The sequence below is a fragment of the Diospyros lotus genome, chromosome 3, assembly GCF_014633365.1.
Source record: "Diospyros lotus cultivar Yz01 chromosome 3, ASM1463336v1, whole genome shotgun sequence".
Classification (NCBI taxonomy): Eukaryota; Viridiplantae; Streptophyta; class Magnoliopsida; order Ericales; family Ebenaceae; genus Diospyros; species Diospyros lotus.
In genome coordinates this window covers 7,451,460-7,469,575 of record NC_068340.1, presented here as the reverse complement: position 1 = coordinate 7,469,575, position 18,116 = coordinate 7,451,460, and the positions used below count along the sequence as shown (strand labels likewise).

Sequence of the window (18,116 nt, the reverse complement as noted above, 5' to 3'; positions counted from 1 at the left end):
GCTTTCCGCTAGCTCAAAGCTGCCATGGTGTCACTGCCCGTGTTGGCTTTGCCGAATTTTGACAAACCATTTGAGGTGGAGACGGATGCTTCGGGACATGGCATGGGGGCTGTGTTAATGCAAGACCATCGACCTATTGCATATTTTAGTCAGGCGTTTAATCAGTTCGGTAGGAGGAAATCAGTGTATGAGAGGGAACTAATGGCCATTGTGTTCGCGGTACAAAAATGGAGACACTACCTCTTGGGACAAAAATTTGTGGTCAGGACGGATCAAAAAAGTCTCAAGTTCTTGATGGAACAGAGATTGGTGAGTCCAGAATATCAGAAGTGGATGGTGAAGTTAATGGGATTTCGGTTTGAAATCCAATATAGACCTGGGTTAGAGAATAAAGCGGCTGATAGGTTGTCCCGCATCAGCCACTCTGCTGCCCTCCTAGCTTTAACCGTTCCTCAAGTTCTCCAACTGGATCAGCTAGCTAAGGAGGTAGCTGACAATGAAGAGCTACAAGTGGTGGTCAAGGACCTCTAGCGGGATCCTACTTCCAGACCCCATTTTCAGTTGGTGGACGGTTTCCTTTTTTACAAAGGGAGGATATATCTACCGAAGGGTTCTTCTCTCATCCCATTGCTCTTACATGAGGGTCATGATGGGAGTGTTGGGGGGCACTCGGGATTCTTGAAGACTTACAAGAGGATCGCGGCAAGTGTGTATTGGTTGGGGATGAAGAGGGACATTTACAGGTATGTAAGCCACTGTGCGGTTTGCCAGCAAAACAAAGTACTGGCACTCAAACTAGGAGGACTTTTGCAACCCCTTCCGATTCCAAATCAAATTTGGGAAGACCTTGTGATGGACTTTATCGAAGGCTTACCCAGGTCAGGAAAAATAGACTCGATTTTGGTGGTGGTTGATAGACTCAGTAAGTATGGCCATTTTATTGGGTTGAAACACCCTTTTTCTGCTGGAGAAGTGGCAGGAGTCTTCATCAAGGAGGTTGTAAGGCTTCATGGTCTACCACGGTCCATTGTGTCTGATCGGGATAAGATATTCATGAGCAAATTCTGGGAGGAACTCTTTCGTCTCCAAGGTACCAAGCTCCAACGCAGCACAGCTTACCATCCACAAACGGATGGTCAAACGGAGGTGCTGAATAGGACATTGGAGACCTACCTTCGTTGCTTTGCTTCTTCCAAACCAAAATCTTGGTTTGTGTGGCTGCCTTGGGCGGAATTGTGGTACAATACTTCATACCACACAGCCTCTAGAACTACACCTTTCCAGGCCGTCTATGGGCGCGAACCGCCAGCAATACATAAAGTTGAAAAGGGATCCACTTCGGTTTCAGTGGTAGAGCAGCAGCTTGTCGAGAGAGATCACATTCTGGAGGAACTGAAGGCACAGCTACAAAGAGCTCAAGCTATAATGAAGAAAGGGGCTGATGTGAAGAGAAGAGCAGTAAAGTTTCAAGTAGGGGATCTAGTTTACTTAAAACTAATTCCCTATCGTCGAAAGTCATTGGCTGGTCGTGCCAATGAGAAACTGGCTCCTAGATTCTATGGTTCGTTTGAGATTGAGAGGGAGGTTGGACCGGTGGCTTACAGGTTAAAATTACCTTCATCTTGCAGCATTCACCCAGTGTTCCATGTGTCTCAGCTGCGAGAGGCCAAAGGGGCATTGCAAGCCACGGTGGATATTCCCAATCAGTTAAGTGCAGAGCTGGAGATGTTGGTCGAACCGGAGGCAGTATTGGGAGTCAGACCAGGCAAAGGAAATAATGTGGGAGGTTTGGATGTTCTTTTGCAATGGAAGGGGTTACCCCCATTAGAAGCCACTTGGGAGCCTTTCAGCCTCATTCAGCAGCAGTTTTTAGGTTTTCACCTTGAGGACAAGGTGAAAGTTGGGGGAGGGAGTGATGTTAGGCCCCCGGTTTTGCATACTTACTATAGGCGTCACAAGCATCCGAAGGGAGTTGAGGGTACAGCTGGAGAAAGCACCAATCAGCAGGTGCGCTAAGGGGTAGGATAGATATTTGGCTGGTTTGTGTAACAAACCAGCGGACACGCTTGCATAACCAAATATGGTTATGCAGGAGAGAGAAGGGAAAAACAGCTTATAAAAGGGGTAGGAAGAGAGTGAGAAAGGTGTGAAGAATTTGGAGTGATTGTAGGAGAGTTTTGGGCCTCTCGAACGCCCAGTTGCTGCTATTCTTACTTTTATTTTCTTGTAATTCTAATTCTGAAATACAATTCAATCCATTTCATCCATTGGAGATCCTTGCTATCGGTTGGATCACATCAATTTCTTCCAACACCTATCCTCAAGATGACCCAGTTTCTTACAAAAGGTGCATTGTGGACGTGACCGATTATTATTACGGCCTCTATTTCCTCCTGAGTGAGAAGCCTGAGACACAAGGATTAAAGATTCGGCTGAAAGAACAACATAAGAAGAAGAGGACATACCATGTGCACCGGTCATGTTCAACAACCTTTTAAAAGAGTCTTTCATGGTAGGATTAGTGGAGCTGGTCAAGATTTGATGCCTAATGGCATCAAATTCTGGGTTTAGACCGGAGAGAGCAATAACCATAAAAAACTTTTCTCTTTGAGCAACCTGTTCGATCTTGGTTGAAGTAATGGGAAGAAGAGCATCAAATTCTTGCATGAGAGCCCGAACCTGTCCCAAATAAGATTCTATGGACAACTCTTGCTTCAGATTCTTAATATTAGAGACCACAGTGTACAAACACTGGATGTCATTCGTATAACATTCTTCAGCTTCCTTCCACACGTCAACACAAGTTTCAAATGGGCAAAAGAGCTGCATGATGGATGGATCAATAGATTGCCATAAGAGACTGCATAACTAGGCATCAACTTGTTCTTATCTAGCCCGATTGGCTTCCGGCACACTTTCAGCCTTTGTGGTAAGATGATCGGCTTGGCCTTGCTCTTTGAACCACATTTTGACAAAGGCTGCCCATGAGAGATAATTGGCAGACCCTATCAACTTGACAGTGGTGATATTGGTTGTTCCAAGATTGGAGACAGTAAAGAACTGAGAGGCAGCAAAGGGAACAGATGCGGTTGCGAGAGTATCACCAACAGAAACTGCGTCATTGAGGTCAGACATAGCGAGGATTTGACACCAGGAATAGGCCTAGGGAAGGAAGGTGAGCTGATCTGGAGAAGTCGAGAGAAAATGGCCGGCAGATGCGCCTTCATGCGTTGGCAAGTGGGGGCGAGCTCCGGCGGCTGCGATTTTCCGGCAACAACTCGGTCTGAAGGTGGTGAACCCTAGGGTGGGGTTGGTTCTAGCAAACGACGGCCGAACAGTGATGTTTCGGCGTGAAGAGTGATAGTGAAGAGAGAAAACTAGGTTTTGAAGGCCACTAGAAAAAGATACACAGCGATGGCTAGGGTTTTTCTCACCGGTGGCTCTAATACCATGTGAGAAAACAATTATGAGAGAAAAATCTAAGAGATTAGTCTCTTAGTGTGTTATTTATAATAGGTACCATGGGCTTAATAACTTACGGGTTTAATCTATGGGTTTAGTCTAATTGCACATACAATAATATGTAATATATCTAATTATACTAATAATTCTAATAGTTTCCTTCAAATCAAACCCAAAAACACTTGAAATTGAGAGAGAGAGAGAGAGAGAGAGAGAGAGAGAGAGAGATACCAAATTGGAACTTGGATTCTGATTGAAACCCAGTTGGAGGCACAGAAGGGAGGGATGGTGGCTGGAGTGAAGGGACATCAAGGCCTGTGAAGGGAGAAGTGGTGGTGGTCGGCAGTGAAGGGAAGTGAAAGGGAAATGAGGGAGGAGAGAGAAACAGAGAGAAATGGTTTAAATATAGGGGTAAAATTGTCAATTGAGATTCTCTCTTAATGGCAAGGGAGGTCGGTGGCATTTTTAAAACACACAGGGGTAGTCAGTGCAATTTAGGCAAACCTTAAGGGTGGTTTGTGGAATTTACCCAATTAAAAATTGGTTTTTGGTTGAATAAGAGCTTATATGCCTCAGTGGTTCTATTATTTGATCTTTCAACTTGCCATGGTCAGTCAGTTTATATGAAAAGATTATGTTGTCTGCCTTAAAAGGTGTTTGTTTGATTGATGCCTATCCCCTATATGGGATTTTATGACACTTATCTTGACTATTCTACTTCGTCCTCAAAGCAGGCTGTTATACTCTGCCTACTTCTTCGAGCATTTGACATGAAATTAAATTAAGAATTTGGCTACTTTGATACCATGTTGTCAGTCATCATGGGTTGGGTGTTTTTCCCCAAATTCAAAAGCTAAAATTAGTTGGTATTGCCTACCCTCCCTTATATGGTTCAAAATCTCCCCATTTTAGTTGGATATGGGATCTGTCAACTGTCCTTGACCACATGCTACATACAGTGAACACTGTAGCATCCATTGGGAGGTACTTATACTGGAAGAACTGAGGTTTTAATTAGGTGTAAGGTGCATTGTTAATGTTTCTGCTTTTTATGAATTCTTTTCTTAAAAATGGCGATTACACTTAAAAAGAAAATTTAAGTAGTACTGAGAATGACAATTAGGATCCTTCCCTGCATGACAAGCAAAAATAACTTTAGGAAGGAGAAAAGAACACCAGAGAAGTCCAACTCTCTTTTCCTGTGGAGTAAGGATGTCAACCTGTAAAAGATGATAAACATTGATATAATCGCTTCTCATTTTGCTTGCCTTACTGTGACTCTCATAATGTTCAAGTTTGTTATTTGTCTAATGTCAGGGTCCAAGCTAATCAGCGTGCAGGACGAGCTGGAAGGACATGTCCAGGGAAGTGCTACCGTTTGTACCCGTCAGTGGCTTACCGTGAAGAATTCGTGGATGCAACAATACCTGAAATACAGCGAACTTCTCTTGCTGGCAGTGTTCTTTATTTGAAATCTCTGGACCTTCCAGATATTGATATTCTCAAATTTGATTTCCTCGACCCTCCTTCCTGTAATGAAGCAACTCATTTCCTTCTTTTGCTGATTTATGCTTTAGCTTGCAAATAATCTGTTCAATTAGTGGTGATCAAATCTAATTTGGTTTGCTGCAGTTGAGTCATTAGAAGATGCTCTCAAGCAACTATATCTTATTGATGCTATTGACGAAAATGGATCAATCACAGCTATCGGACGAACAATGGCTGGTACTAGATTCTTATTTGATTATTAGAGTTTCTTTACATTTGTGTATGAAACCAATGATAGAATAAATATATACAGGAGAGAAAAAAGAGCATAATTACTTTTTGGCTGACACATGTGACAACGTTTGCCCCTCAACTGTGGAATAATTGCTTCGATTTTTGGTGGATCCTATAAATCTGTTAAGAATAAGAAGGGCCACCTTTAAGCAATTTTTTGAAGTACCTTCAACGTCTTTCTTTCTAAAGCATGAAGCATTTGGTGCACCACCAATGCCATCCTTGTCATTGTCATAGAAGCTTCTCTTTGGAGAACATTTTGCCTATGAGAATCTAGTGTAGCCATGTTTAGGTGATGGCTTTTGGTTTAGATCACGGTGTCTAAGAATTATCATTAGCACTCAATGAAGGATCAAACAAAGAAGTGGGGATTGTCGTGGACAAGACTTTAAAGGATGAGGTCGTGGTTGTAGGCCTATCAACAGATTGAGTCTAGGCTTGGATCCAACTTGATTCCAATCCGTTTAATTGGGTATGTTGAATCTAGGACCGGTTTCCTCACAAGAATAACCACTCTCTCACACCCAACCCTCACCCGATATGAATAGAAATAGAGTAATAGAAAACAGAACAAATCAAAGCAATAACATAACAGTAAAAGAGGCAAGAACTTATCCTGATTCAGGCATGAAATGTCCTACATCTAGACTGCCGAAGCCTTTGAGAAATTCACTAGAAAGAGATCAAGAATACAACATTCCCTCTCACACACACTTGGCTATGAATGAATAGCCTTACCTCTCGAGAATACAAGGACCGAGCCTTTGCTCTCTCTCAATTCTCTAGAATCCGTGCAAAATAGAAAACAAAGAAAAATGAATGCTGAAAAACTCTACCTCCTGAGAGCCTATTCGCCTCTATTTATAGGATATAGAGGCGGTTACAACTTAAGGACTTAAATGCAAATAAGAGGAAATAAAAGGACTATCGGAAATAACTTTAAGCTAGTTATCTCCGTTGTATTCTAAACACATAAAATATAAACATACAATTATTTCCCAACTATATACAAAGCCCTTCACCAAGACTTAATAGCTAGACTAATACAAATTCTAACAGGGTATGATTCCAATTTCTTGAACCTAGATTTGAGCCCACTTATATATATGTAAATGGTCCAGATATGGATTGACCAATTCCAATTTGATTACAGCTTGGAATTTTTCAAAATTAATATATAATATAATAAATTATGTAAATCTATATTATGCATAAAAAACATAAAAGTTTCAACTCAAATATGACTATTGACTCATTTACAAGCCTAAGTGGATGGGAATGTAATATGAGCTAGGATTTTGGTGTTAAAGATATTCTAATCGAAGAGACTATGAGTATTGTTAAAGTACATACGCACTAGGGGCGAACCATTCCCACTAGGGGCAAGCCTTGATTTTGGGACAAATTGCACCCCTACTTGTACAATGTATTGACAAAATTCTTTACTATGTCAATTTACTGCCATTCCAAAACCTGAAGATGGTCGATAAGGAGAAGAAAAACTTGGGGGGGCTAGGGGAATTGGCATTTGATGTACAAATTCTAGTTTATATACTTGTTTGTATATTTGTGGACAACACAGTTGGGTTGGTTCTGTTACTATTTGAAAACCCTAAAAAAAGAGAAGAAGAAGAAGAAGAAGAAGAATGCTCTTGGGAGAACAATCTTCAGAGAGAAGTGAGTGCGAGTCTTGAGTTCTTGAAGCCATTCTGTGTAGGTAGGCAAAAACAACTTCAGGATTGGGTATACTTGATTTGCAATCTAGCATGTTAGCGTATGGTGTTTTCATTTTGCTATTTCTATTGTTAAGAAAATATCCCGAAAAGTACTATGTATTATATTGCAAATATAAGTACATCAACAGATAATTATACAAAAGATGTAAATAAAGATCGATCAAACCTATTTGGTAAAGGGTCTCAATAGAGCATTGTCTTAAAGCTATCGTGTCTCCTTGCATTAAGGTGGTATTAAAGCATTAATGGTGCTATGACACAACACAAATGCACACTGTTGTTTCCCTTGTGTCACACAAAATGGAAGATAATGAAATATTGTTGTTGATAAAATATACAAAATATGGAAATAGTGTCATTGTAGAAAACAAGGGGAATACTATGTACAAATACAAGCCTTCCCTGACCTTCTCAATGGGTGGAGTAATATGCATTATGAATGCCTTTTATAGAATATGAGGAAATAGTAATCCATGAGAAAGAAGGCACGTTGGTGGCCTATTCATTATTTCATCGAATGCATAAACAACAACAACATATCCAGCCTTTATCCCACTGTGTGGGGTCGGCTACATGAATTCTAGATTTTCATGTATTTTTGTCTTTTGTCATATGCTCATTTAGATCCATATATTTCATATCAAATTTTAATGTCTCTCACAAAGTCTTCTTGAGTCTACCTTGACCTCTTTTTGTGACTAATTGTTCCATTTCATCAACTCTCCTCACAGGAGCGTCTCTTAGTCTCCTTCTCACATGGCCAAACCATCTTAGTCTAGTCTCTCTCATCTTCTCCTCGACTGGCACTACTCCTACCTTATTACGAATAACTTCATTTCTAATTTTATCCTTTCTTGTATGTCCGCACATCCATCTTAACATCCTCGTTTCCGCTACACTCGTCTTTTGCTCATGCTGGTATTTGACTGCCCAACATTCTGAGCCATACAGCAAGACTGGTCTTATAGCTGTCCTATAAAATTTTCCTTTCAATTTTAATGGAATTTTACCATCACATAACACCCCCGATGCATTTCTCTATTTTAGCCAACCTGCCTTAATTCTATGTGCGACATCCTCGTGGATTTCTCCATCTTTTTGAATCACTGATCCCAAATATCGTAAATGGTCTTTTCTTTGTAAGATTTGGTCTTCTAATTTTATTATAACATCATCCACTCTTGCATTTTTACTAAATTTGCATTCCATATATTCTGTTTTCTTTCTACTTAATTTAAATCTCTTAGATTCTAAATTGTTTCTCCACAACTCAAGCTTAGTGTTCACTCTTTCTTTTGTTTCATCCACCAACACTATGTCGTCTGCAAATAGCATACACCATGGCACATCTATCTGAATACCTTTAGTGAGTTCATCCATTACTAGGGCAAATAAGTATGGACTTAGTGCAAAACCTTGATGCAGTCCTATTGTAGTTGTAAATGGTTCAGTATCCCCTCCGCATGTTCTGACCCTTGTCTCTACACCATGATACATGTCCTTAAGGGCTTGTATATAGGCTATTTTGACTCATTTCTTCTCTAAAACCCTCCATAATACTTCTCTAGGGATCCTATCATGGACCTTTTCTAGATCTATAAACACCATATGTAGGTCCTTCTGATGATCTCGATACCTTTTCATTAGACACCTCAGTAAATATATAGCTTCCATTATTGACCTACCAGGCATGAAACCAAACTGATTTTCTGACACCTTTGTTTCCTTTCTGAGCCTCTGCTCTATTACTCTCTCCCAGAGTTTCCTCTATAATTTTCACAGTTTTGAACATCTCCTTTGTTCTTGTATATAGGAACCAAAGTACTCTTCCTCCACTCATCTGGCATCTTTTTTGATTTAAGAATGGCGTTAAATAGTTGCGTTAGCCAGGAGATGCCCTCTTCTCCCATGCATTTTCATGCTTCTATTGGTATATTATCTGGTCCCACTGCCTTATGATTTTTCATCTTTTTTAATGCTTGCCTTATTTCATTTGAACTTATGCGTCGATAGAATGTGTAGCTCACATTCCCTTCGGAGTTACTAAGATGTCCCAACCTAACTCTTGTGTCACCACCATCATTGAATAATTTTGTGAAATACTCATTCCATCTCTCCTTAATTGCTCCCTCATTTACTAAAACATTTTGATTGTCATCTTTTATGCATTTCATTTGATTTAAATCCCATGTTTTTCTTTCTCTTGCTTTAGCTAATTTATATATATCCCTTTCTCCATCTTTTGTATCAAGTCGTTTATATAGATTCTCATATGCTTTTGATCTTGCTTCACTAACAGCTCTTTTTCCTGCCTTTTTTGTTTCTTTATAATTTTTTTATTTTCTTCATTGTTGCATTGATATACCGCCTTATAGCAAGTTTTCTTATTTTTAATTTTCAATTGTACCTCTTCATTCTACCACCAAGACTCCTTAAGGTTAGGGGCTCTACCATTTGTCTCTCCAAAGACTACCTTTGCCGTGCTTCTCAGAGCATTAGCCATTTCTTTCCACATTTGGTTTGTCTGTCTTTCTCCATTCCATTCCCTTCTACCTCTTAATTTTTCTTTGAAGATTAGTTGTTTCTCCCCTTTTAAATTCCACCACCTGATTCTTAGATTTTGTTTTATGTGATTTTCTCTCTTCCAATTTCTTACTTGGACGTCAAGTACTAGAAGTCTATGTTGAGTAGTCAAACACTCTCCCGGTATCACCTTACAATTCCTACAACATAACCGATCATCTTGTCTCATGAGGAAGTAATCTATTTGGGTGCTTGAGGTGATATTTTTATATGTGATTAAGTGTTCGTCCCCTTTTTTTGAACCTAGTATTGGTTATAATAAGCCCATATGCCATAGCAAAATCTAGGATAGATTTACCCTTATTATTAATTTTCCCGAATCCATACCCTCTGTGTACCTCTCTATATTCGTTTCCGTCTCCACCCACGTGCCCATTTAAGTCACCTCCTATAATCACTTTCTCTCCTCTTGGTATCATTTGTATGAGTCCCTCTAGGTCCTCCCAGAATTTTGCTTTTATCTCATCACCTAACCCCGCTTGTGGTGCATATGTACTAAAGATATTCATAGTCATTCTTCCTCGACTAATCTTCACCATAATAATCCTATCCCCTATTCTCTTTACATCCACTACCTCATCTATTAAGCTTTTATCCATAATAATTCCCACTCCATTTTTCGCTCAATCAGTTCCTGTGTACCATATTTTATATCCAGCTTCTGATAAAGTTTTTGCTTTTTTCCCTACCCATCTCGTCTCTTGAAGGCACATAATATTAATTTTTCTCCTAATCATCACATCCACCACTTCCATAGCTTTGCCTGTTAATGTTCCTATGTTCCATGACCCAATCCTTAATCTATGATTTTGTTTTTGGCCTTGACTTTGGATTTGATTTTGTTTTTGGCCTTGACTTTGAATTTGATTTTGTTTTTGATTTTGATTTTGATTTTGATTTTGGTTTTGGTTTTGATTTTGATCTTGGTTTTGATTTTGATTTTGGACTAGTTTTTTTATCCACATCCATCCAAGCAAATGCGGGAACCCTTGCTCATTTATCACTACATCCGGGCGCCGATGCAGCGGCCCTAGCTCACTTGTCACTACACGGGGGCAGTGTAGCGTGTCGCTATGAAGGGTTACGCTCACGCCCAAACGATTTTTCATAATTTATCTAGAGTTCATGTTTTGGATCCGACTAAGTTTTACGTTGGCTGTCGGTTACCTAACACAACCCTCCTCCTTTATCCGGGTTTGGGACCGGCAATGAATAACATCCCCCCCAGGCGTATGTATATTCATATTCCCCTCTCAAGTATTATAGTGCCCGTATTCATAGGTTTATAAATATTTTAACTCCGAAAAAAGGGAGTCTCCGGTGCACTTATCTTATATAAAAATAATAACATGAAACATCTTTCTTGTTGATCATGTAATGGCCCAGAATGCAACACCTTGCCCCTACTCTAGCGTACCCTGTCCATTCGGTAGTAGAGTGCAATAGCAACCACCCATGCCATGAGATCGACTTGAGACAGGAAGTCTAAGTAGTCCTTTTCAGCTAGTGGCTCATAAGTTGACCCTCGGTTGGGAATTAGGGACTCCATTGATTCAGTTGGGAATTAGGGACTCCATTGATTTTATCTCAAACCTTCTTACTTTGTGCATATCCTTGTTCGTCACATGACTTAACCTTGCTCCTTATAACTTGTTTCCCTTGATTTTTGCTCGTTCATCACCACAGCTGATCTCGACAATCAACTTACCTTTGGAGTACCAACCTAGCTTATATTCTGTTTTTAACAGTTGACCTTCAGTCAGCTATCCTTTTGGACAGTCAATCTTTTAGGTCACAGTCAATTCTATAAGAGTCATGCTACATGTACATCATTTTTGTACATCTTGGGCTACACAAGGTGTATCAATGACAAAAATACCCTGCGCCTCTCCATGCGCCTCACGCGCCTCTATGCGCCTCAGAGGGATAATTTGTCATTGATACACCTTTGTGTAGCCCAAGGTGTACACAAAGGTGTACCAATAGCATTTTCCATTCTATAATTCACTATCCTTCCTCTTAATTGGCATCTTTAGCTTTTTGGTTTGGATGGTTGATCAATAGTAGACTTTCTAAGCTCACATTAGATCTTCCAGACAGTGTGTTTGCCCAGAGTAAACCTAAAGTTTGACTATGGCTTCTCCCAGCTGACCTTTCTGGCCTTTTGGTGTTTCATAGTTACCTACCAGTTGGTCCTTTTTGTTGTCTATGGATTACTACTTCCTTTAGCTGATTCCTCAGTCAACTTTAGCCTGGTTCCAGCTCACTCTTTATGGTATGCTAGTTCTTTGTGCATAAGATACCCCCATGAGCCTTCAAAGCAAGGTAATGACATGATATCTTCATACGAAACAATAAATCCCAACACAAGTCCATTACTGTGACATAGTCCGATTCATTTATCACATGCTCTATGATACATGAACTAGTGACAGGACTATTATCAAAATGACATGTTTTGATACATTTCTTTCAAAATGAAAGGTCATCATAATGCACTAGTGGCTCCCTAACCCCCTTTCAATTCTTCCTCCTCCACCAGCCTCCTTCAGCTGGAATGGTAATTTTCTCATGTAAGGGCATGCTAAGGCATGCACACAGATAACCAATGCTCAAGCACAAACAACATGATATTAGCTTCTTTCCCAAACTCATTTTACTGGGGTGCACCCCCAGGTTCATGCCTTATACTCACACCCTTGGCCTTTCTCTGCCCTCGCATGAGCTGGGCCTCTCACTAAGCAACCATAGCTTGGCCCAGGAGGAGTCTCATACTCACACTCTTGGTCTTCCACAATTCCTCATTGGACCGTACCTCTCACTAGTCCATCATATGCAGGCCTAAGGGGACTCACACACTGCTATGAGCCCAGAATGCGTAATACATGCCAACATGCTCATGCATTTCAAGCACTCATAATGCACATGAGGAAGCATAGATCATGCACAACTCATGTAACATCCCACGCATAAGAAATTCATAGTGTGCCTTACCTTAGCCATTTATGTGAAGACCTCCCTTTGCTTTAGCTCCTCCTTTCTCCGGTAAGCTTCTCAGCAGTACCTTCCCTCTTTTAGCTTTCTCTCTCTTTTCTTTCCTTCGTCCTGTCCTCACTTTGAGAGCTTCTCTCTCTACATCTCCTTGTGCTGGAGCAGGTGAGTTGAAGGCCTATATATGTCATGGAATGATCCCCGTTAACTCCAACGTCTAATTCCGTTACATATTTAATTTTCTGTACTTAGTTTATTTCGGTAGTAGTTTGGTATGTTGAACACTGCCATTGTTATTTGGGTATTAGCTGAATTAGAGTAATGATCGGCCAGGTAGAAAGAAGACAAAAAGAATATAGTTTGTTAGGATTTGTACTAGGTGTGGGCCCACCTCTGACAGGGGAATATCCCCTCCAAACAGCCTATATATGTCTGCGCCCTCCATCGTGAGCGGGCATGAATGAGAATATCTGAATTCTGTTTTCCTTCCCACTTCTCTCTCTCTCTAATCCTTTCCCTCTCCACTTCTTTTTCTACTCTACTCTCTGTAACCTTCCTACAATTCTACCGGAATAGAAGGAATTCCTAATTACAAGAGCGAGGTCGTGACAATATATAGGCACTCTAAGATGGTGAAGCAACTGCCAAGTGGCTGCTGAATCGCATACACCTAGCCATTCTGTTGCAGTCTCCCACCTTGACACCTAGCCTCCTACTTCAGCATTGTGAGACAGCACAATCAACTTAATAGAAGCTTCTCCTATCTTCCAGGTTGCTAGACAAACAGCTGAAGTGTTGAAGGGCTCCTTGATCCTACTTAATTATCCTTCATCACTCTATTAGCTCCAAATTGCAGCCTTAATATTCTTTACCCAATTTTCAATTTTTCACAAAATTTATATTTTTCGAATCCTCTCATTATGCTCTGCAATGTGTCATCTAGGTTAATACTCATTCATTTAATCCCCCAAAATTGAGCCCAAAGTCAGTTACATGGATCAATTCATTCATTTCAACAGTCGATGCAGTAGTCAACTCTTCCTATTGAGTGTTGGCTGGACTTCCTCTGACAGATCTCAACAATTGAGTTATGGTAGCCCATCGATGGACAGTCAACCCCTAAGTCGAATTATGAACTGTTAGCTTCCATAAATCACTCCTTCCTACAGCTGATCTCTTCTAGTCAACTGTAGGTCAACTTTTGACCCTTCTTCCATTCTTTGGTCCTTAAATGAGAGACGGTGTGTTACATAAATAAATGATTAATGGCTAATAAATGTTTATCGCAATTCGCACAAGTTAAATATATTATGTAAATATGCAAAAATGGCCCTTGATTTTATAACTGAAAGTTGCATATGAACGTTTTTGAGGCTTATATTACCATTCCTAATTCTCAATTTGCATTGTCTAGGACTCTTATTTTTGGGAATATTCTCATTTCTTATTGCTATGCTTATTCTTATGTTGATCAGAGAGAGAACCCCCCTATTTTAAATCCGCCTTTGAACACTCGTAAACTTTCCTGTGAGGTCGTGATTTCCTTGACTCTCGTTGCTGTTGCTTTATCTGTTTAACTGCCCTCTCCCTCCAGAAACAGAGTAGAAGTCACTAGTCCCCCAGTTATAGAGAAAAGACGTGAAAAAAGCTATTGTTTTGTATTTCCTCAATTCAAACTTAATTTTGTGGTTAAATGCAGAGCTTCCTTTGGAACCTTCACTCTCAAGAACCTTACTGGAAGCAAATGAGTATGGTTGCTTATCCCAGGCTTTGACAGTTGCTGCTATGCTATCAGCGGAAACCGCATTGCTTCCTGGTCGAAGGTAGAACCTAGATTTTTTTGTAAGATCATTATTTGCTGTGGATGCTGCAACCATTATGTTCTATTATGTCCAAGAGTTTTCTTGTTATATCTGGCAAGCTTATCATGTTATTAAATGATCATGCTTTTTGAATGAAGTTCCACTTGGCATAAAGAATGACTTGGTTTCTGGCTATTTACCGTCATTGTAATTTAAAGGATATAGCAATTTTGTCTCTAAAAATCTTCTCCACTCATGTAATGTTCAATATTGCTTATCTGCTTATCAATAACATACAAGTAGAATGATGAAGGAAGTATTATTGGTTCCAGATGGTTGGTTGATGAATTCTCATGTTAGTTTGATTTGCCTTTTGTAAATGGCTTTCTTTATGTCCCCATTTACCTTTTCTATTGTTGACAGTAAGAGCACTGAGAAGAAGAGGAAGCATGAACCCTCAGATCTTCCTGATGGTTCTGGTTGGGGTGATCACATCCAATTGCTACAGATCTTTGAGCTTTGGCACCAGACCGATTATGATATGCAGTGGTGCAAAGATAACAACTTGCAGGTAATCTTTATCTATTTCAGAGAAGGATTGATTAAGAAATTGCCGTTAGATGGCCATCCATATTAATTAATCAGCATCTGGCCCTTAGTAGATAGTTGTCTAGTCTTCCCATGAAGCCTGGGGTGTATGCAGACTCCTTATTTCAAATCTGGTCCAGGGAATAGTTTTTGTTACTCATGCCAAAAAATCAAAGGAAAGCCAAATAAAAATGTGACTCTGTGCTGACCCTTAACAAAGTGGGGAGCCTCATGGGATGCTCATTATGTCACGAGGCAGAGGAACTTGCTCCAACTTCTTGATTGTTGTGCATATTTGCCTTTTTTCTCTTTATTTCCCCAATGCTACTGAACTTATAGGCAGATATACCAATGTTTCTCTGCATTTAGTCTTTTATTTTTCTTTAGCGATTGAGTGGAACTTGCTCTAATATTGTACATACCAATTGCAGGTGCGAGGAATGAAGTTTGTCAGAGATGTCCGGAGACAGTTATCTCAAATAATGCAGAAGATAGCTAAAGGTTGGAATCAATCATTGATGAACTTTTTAGGAACACTTTGTCCTGAAGTCCTACCCTGATCATGCCACCATGAGAATTAAACCATAGTTTAACTACAGGCTTTTACCTTGTCCTAGAACTTATTTTCTTGGATGAATTTTTTTACTGTTAAGTAATCTTTTTGATTTCTAACTGGAAACAATTTAATAGCTTTGTGTCTGGTACTGTATTAATAACTTGGTTGCTGCAAGTTATTTATAATGGTATTTACACCTTGCAAATGCATTTGCTGCAAGTTTACTATTATTGCCCTATTGGGTGCCTTGAACTTGCTAAGTGTAGAACAACTTTCACATTGATGTTTGCCAAAGCTTCTCCTTGGCCAACTTTTTTGTGGTAGAGACAGTTCTACCCATTACTAACTAATAAAACGCAACTTGGTTTTCTGTTATACCCCCATTTAGTCTGATTAGTAATTATGCTGGTAGTTTTATGATTGATCCATATATATATATATATATATATATTAAATGATCCAGCAAACTAGACAGCACCAGTACTTGAGCTTCAGTTTTTGTTGTACGGATGCATTTACTATTAGGAGAAGCTGGCTCAAAAGTCAAAACCTTTGCCATTCCATGTTGATGCCAGTGATAAGTTTTTATTTGCATTACTACTTTCATTGTTTATGTTTGATTGCTGTGCATGAAAACAGGTTCCCTAGATGTACAAACTAATGGAAGATGGAAAGAAAGCCGAGAAGATTATAGGAAGTTGAGGAAGGCTTTGTGCGTTGGCTATGGGAACCAACTTGCTGAGAGAATGATTCGTCACAATGGTTACAGGACTGTTGGTTTCAAGCCCCAACTTGTTCAGGTAGAAACTTTGGGAAAATCAACTGAAATTTCTCCTCGTTATCAAGTGGGATCTTGTTGTGTACATTACCACTTCAAGTTCTATCATTTGATTCTGCTTGAATGACCCAAATTAAGTGCAAAGCAGCAAAATTGAATAGAAAACTAGGTTTGAAGATAATTTTAGTTTCTAGCTACAACTATGTCTCACCTCTAGAGAACTGTTTCTTTATCTTCTTGCCTTATTCATGAGAGCTATTTTCTATTTAGGTGCATCCATCCTCTGTGCTGAGAACAGATGAAGACGGAATGCTCCCAAATTATGTTGTCTACCATGAACTTATTTCTACTACGCGGCCATTCATGCGAAACTTGTGTGAGGTAGAGATGTCATGGGTCATGCCCATCCGAAAGAGGCTTGAGAAAATGAACATCAACAGACTCAGGTATGCCAGTTTCTCGGTGAAAGTTTTGCCATGGCAGTTATCTGGTTTTGATAATTCAGATTTGCTTTTCCGTTGCTATGTGCTGAGATATTGATGTTTCCATGAAGCGGTGGAGGGTCTGGTCAGCCTGAGGAGCAAATTGAGGGAGAAAAATCTAGCTTGCCAAAAAAAGATGATGTTGTTAGGGCTCCCGATGACAGTCAGAGTCGGATACAAGCAGCTCGAGATCGTTTTCTAGCTCGTAAAGGAAATAAATAATTCTGCCATGCCGTATTGGCAAATGAATTCAATCTCTTTTTCAGTCATTAAGGAAGAAAAAGAAAATATATACAGGACGGCCCTAGGACAAGACCCTAGAAACCAAGCCTGGGCATACCATGAGCAACCTCACAGGGGAAAGATAAAAAAAGGAAGCAGGCACACAGAGGCAAGGCTTAAAATACAAGCAACAGAGGAAACCAAAACGCGCCCAAGCTGCAAAGGCCCGAAACAATTGAACAGTTGGGTCCAATCCCGCCTGCAGAACAATTGATCTAGACCCAGATCATGGAGCAGCAGGGACACCGATATCTGGTCGATGGAAGATTTCACTTGAAAACCAGAGCTCCAGCAACACCGACGTCAATCTAAAGCGAACCGAACCAGATCAACGATCTTGCGAACAAGGGAAGAAGGATCAGCCTGTCTTATCACAGAATGAGCTCCTTCCAGATAGAATAAACCATCGCGGCAACAACAATCCTGCCACTAATACAAGTGAACGCAATTCTCTTGGTAAGAAAGGGTTGGGTTGCAAATTTTTATGCTCCAAAGAAAGATATGGGAGAGGGGAACACTGAGTTCCTGTGGAATCTATTTGTTTTGTGTTTGGTTTTCTTGCTTTTAGTGGCTGAAATGTGTTGCTTTTGTTGAGGACCAAATGTGTTCTTCTTCTCAGTCTACTATATTATTCATTCAAATTGTGTTGATCACTTTTTGCCTGTTTTTATTTTCATGGCACAGCAACTCCGAATGATCTTGTTTTGAATTTCTTCTTCTTTTATATCTATGAATACGGATTTATTCATCTCCACAACATACATTTTACGTACTTAATATTTTAACATGTAACTTTTTATTAATTATTATTTAAAATGTTAATGTGGGTGTCTTATAAGTTTCAATAAAAATGTTGTTAGAATTTAAGATAAAAAATCAAACCACAATCAAATTACCAAACATATAAACAAACACAAAAGATTTACGTGAAAAACTTAAATTAAGAAAAATTATGGGTAAAGGGATGATATTGTTACAATAAAAATGATATTATCTTAATAATTTTAGAGTATTAAGTATTTATTTATAAATTCATCATTCTTTTAGAGATATATAAAAAAAATTTAAATAGAT

At 39.6% G+C, this 18,116-nt stretch overlaps 1 protein-coding gene across 3 annotated transcripts in view; it reads left to right on the top strand.

The window, feature by feature from the left end:
- The window catches only part of LOC127797194 (probable pre-mRNA-splicing factor ATP-dependent RNA helicase DEAH4), a 51,055-nt gene extending 33,360 nt beyond the window's left edge, over positions 1-17,695 (top strand). For 2 of the 3 annotated variants that reach the window (XM_052329824.1, XM_052329822.1), the window contains exons 9-16: positions 4,780-4,994; positions 5,095-5,187; positions 14,254-14,377; positions 14,780-14,927; positions 15,376-15,445; positions 16,140-16,300; positions 16,549-16,724; positions 16,832-17,695. In XM_052329824.1, the coding sequence (XP_052185784.1) occupies positions 4,780-4,994; positions 5,095-5,187; positions 14,254-14,377; positions 14,780-14,927; positions 15,376-15,445; positions 16,140-16,300; positions 16,549-16,724; positions 16,832-16,982 (1,138 nt within the window). In that variant the 3' untranslated portion in view covers positions 16,983-17,695. The remainder of the gene's footprint in view (positions 1-4,779; positions 4,995-5,094; positions 5,188-14,253; positions 14,378-14,779; positions 14,928-15,375; positions 15,446-16,139; positions 16,301-16,548; positions 16,725-16,831) is intronic. The other variant, XM_052329823.1, reaches the window with a different exon arrangement.
- Positions 17,696-18,116: the final 421 nt, after the last annotated feature.